The sequence below is a fragment of the Cebus imitator genome, unplaced genomic scaffold (genome assembly GCF_001604975.1).
Source record: "Cebus imitator isolate Cc_AM_T3 unplaced genomic scaffold, Cebus_imitator-1.0 Scaffold318, whole genome shotgun sequence".
Taxonomy (NCBI): Eukaryota; Metazoa; Chordata; class Mammalia; order Primates; family Cebidae; genus Cebus; species Cebus imitator.
In genome coordinates, this window is record NW_016107633.1 from 570,959 (window position 1) to 573,865 (window position 2,907).

Below are 2,907 nucleotides of genomic sequence, written 5' to 3' on the forward strand. Positions count from 1 at the left end.
ATGTGTGGTCTTGGGCAAGTTGGTTCACTTCACCAGGACTCAGTTTCCCCAAATGCAAAATGTTGGGATGATAACAGCCCAGCTGCATAGGCCTAGTTGGTAAAGGCTGCAGCCAGGCCCTGGCGTATGTTAGTCTTCACTATGGCAACAAATTCAGCTGGTTTTTGTTTGTTTGTTTGTTTGTTTGTTTTTAACAAATAGTCAAGTGTGAACATTATATACAGCTACTATCCAGACTGCTGGGGTTCAAATCCCAGCCCTGACATGGACTAGCTCCGTGACCTGGGACAAGTCACTCGGCCTTTCTGTGCCTCGGCGTCCCCACAGGAAAATGGGCTGTGGTGTTGCCCACCTGTTATCCCAGTACTTTGGGAAGCCGAGATGAGAGGGCTGCTTTGAGCTCAGGAGTTCAAGACCAGACTGGGCAACATGGCGAGATCCCATCTCTACTAAAAATGGAAAACATTAGGTTAGGTGCAGTGGCTCACACCTGTAATCCGAGCACTTTGGGAGGCCAAGGTGGGTGGATCACCTGAGGTCAGGAGTTTGAGATCAGCCTGACCAACACGGTGAAACCCTGTCTCTACTATAAATACAAAAATTAGCCGGGGCTGGCGGCACATGCCTGTAATCCCAGCTACTTGGGAGGCTGAGGCAGGAAAATCGCTTGAACCCAGGAGGCAGAGTTTGCAGTGAGCCAAGACTGTGCCATTGCATCCCAGCCTGGGTGACAGAGCAAGACTTCATTTAAAGGAAAACAGCAACAATCTTCTAGGAGAGTTACAAGGGCCCACTGTGTTCATACCACGCCTCCCTAACCATCATGCCTCACAGTAAGAAACATAGTTTTACATCCTGATGTGGCCCATAGCTCTGTGGCCTGAGGCAAACCACCACATTGCTCGAAGCCGCAGTTTCCCCATCTGTAAAATGGGGAGAATAACAGTCCCACCCTCACAGTGTGGGGATGCAGAGGAATTGCATGCATATGGATGCAAAAAAAAAGCAAAACAAAAATTGGCGTCACATTTCCTTACAGATGCACTGTGGCAGTCTATAATCTATTTCATACTTTTAAAAAAACAAGGTTTTCCAACTCACTAATTTCATGATGCACTCATGAGTAACACGCTGGTGTCTGAAAAAGTCTGGGTTAGACATGTGGGGTGCTTAGAATAGTGCCTGGTACATAGCAGGCACTCGATACAAATGCACTATTATGATTAGCATTTCTGCATGCATTTGTACATTTATCCAACAAATACATTTGTTGAGCTCCTGCCAGATACAGGTGTCCTGCAGGGTTCCCCCGGAGGATCCCGGCCTGCTCCACTCACCTGGGTACAGTGGCTCCTGGTCACTCCTGAGGAGAACGACCACTGCAGAGAAGGAAGAGGTGAGGGCGGGCAGGCTGGAGTCTGCAGGGGCCAGGGGAGGTGGGAGGCACAGGGACTGCTCTCACCGATGGCCCAGGACGCCGCCCCGATGGCCGTCAGAAGCAGCAGGGTTCCCGCAGTGAGAGCTGCCACCTTGGGTCCGGAGCAGCACGGCACAGTCCGGCCACCTGCAACAGAAACCATGCTGGGGCCACAGCCAGCCCTGTCCTCATCACAGCAAGGTCTGGGCACGAGGCCAGCTCTGCCCTGCCCCCCAGGGCTAACTTATTATGCCCAAGCATGCCCTCCCCAGGCCCAGTTTCCCCAGGGCCAGCAGCTGACAGGGCTGTCCCCTCCTGCCGCGTGAACAACCAGGTGTCCAGCTCCCCCAGGGTTCCAGTGGGGAGGGGGGCATGGCCGGGCTGCCTGCCACGCTCCCGCCTCCACCCCACACTTTCCTGGCACTTAGGGAATTTCTCCTCCCCGGGGACACTGTGGCTTTATATTTTCATCTTTGCTTTGGGCCGTCTCTTCTTGGGGACTGTGACCCCCGACCTTTGTCCTCTTGGTGGCTCTCTTCCCTGCCGCTGGCCTTTCCTGGCTGCCTCAGTTGTTTCTGCTGTTATAGACCCTTTGCCCCTACATGCCCCCGAAATCAGACCTCTCTCATGGCACCCAGTTGCAAGATTAAATTTGCCCCTCCACTTGAAAATCTGCCAGCCTCATTTTATTTATTTTTATTTTTTATTTTTGAGACGGAGTCTTGCTCTGTTGCCCAGGCTGGAGTGCAGTGGCGCAATCTCGTCTCACAGCAACCTCTGCCTCCCAGGTTCAAGCAATTCTCCTGCCTCAGCCTCCCAAATAGCCAGGATTACAGGTGCCCACCACCGTGCCCGGCTAATTTTCATATTCGTATTTTTTAGTAGAGACAGGGTTTCATCATGTTGCCCAAGCTGGTCTCAAACACCTGGCCTGAAGTGGTCTTCCTTCCTTGGCTTCCCAAAGTGCTGGGATTACAGGAGTGAGCCATGGTGCCTGGCCAGCCTCATTTAAAAATATTGGCCCTACCCCTTCTTAGCTGGGACCTAAGGCAGGTGCCATCATATCTTTGAGCCTCAGCTTTCTCAATGGGCATCTACTGAGCACTCACTTCTAATACTTTAAAGTTCTTTTCAAGAAGAAGAAGAATAGTCCAACTTGTATTGATGCCTCCTAGGTGCTAAGCTCTGCTCCAGATACATCAGCTCATTAGTCCTTATTTCAATCCCACAATTATGATTTCTGTTTTTCAGAAAGCTCAGAGAAGTGGGGTCACATGCCCATAGTGACAGCCTGGAAGAGGCAGAGCTGAGTCTTGAACTCTGGGCAGGTTTGGTGCCAGGTCCTCTGTGTCTAGCCGCAAAGCCGTCCTGTCTCTCTCACTGTGCGAAAGTGCCTGGCACATAGCAAGTTCTCTATAAATGCTTTATAAATCATTAGAGCTGTGTGGTCCTGGGCAACTCCCTTCCCCTCTCTGAGCCTTTTTTCTTTT

The 2,907-nt window shown here is 51.3% G+C and overlaps 1 protein-coding gene across 3 annotated transcripts in view; it reads right to left on the bottom strand.

Moving 5' to 3' along the window:
• Nucleotides 1-2,907, bottom strand: part of HPN (hepsin) — a 20,832-nt gene that overhangs the window by 10,993 nt on the left and 6,932 nt on the right. For all 3 annotated transcript variants that reach the window (XM_017504199.2, XM_017504201.2, XM_017504198.2), the window contains exons 3-4: nucleotides 1,463-1,564; nucleotides 1,338-1,379 (exon numbers count right to left, since the gene is read on the bottom strand). In XM_017504199.2, coding sequence (XP_017359688.2) covers nucleotides 1,338-1,379; nucleotides 1,463-1,564 — 144 coding nt within the window. The remainder of the gene's footprint in view (nucleotides 1-1,337; nucleotides 1,380-1,462; nucleotides 1,565-2,907) is intronic.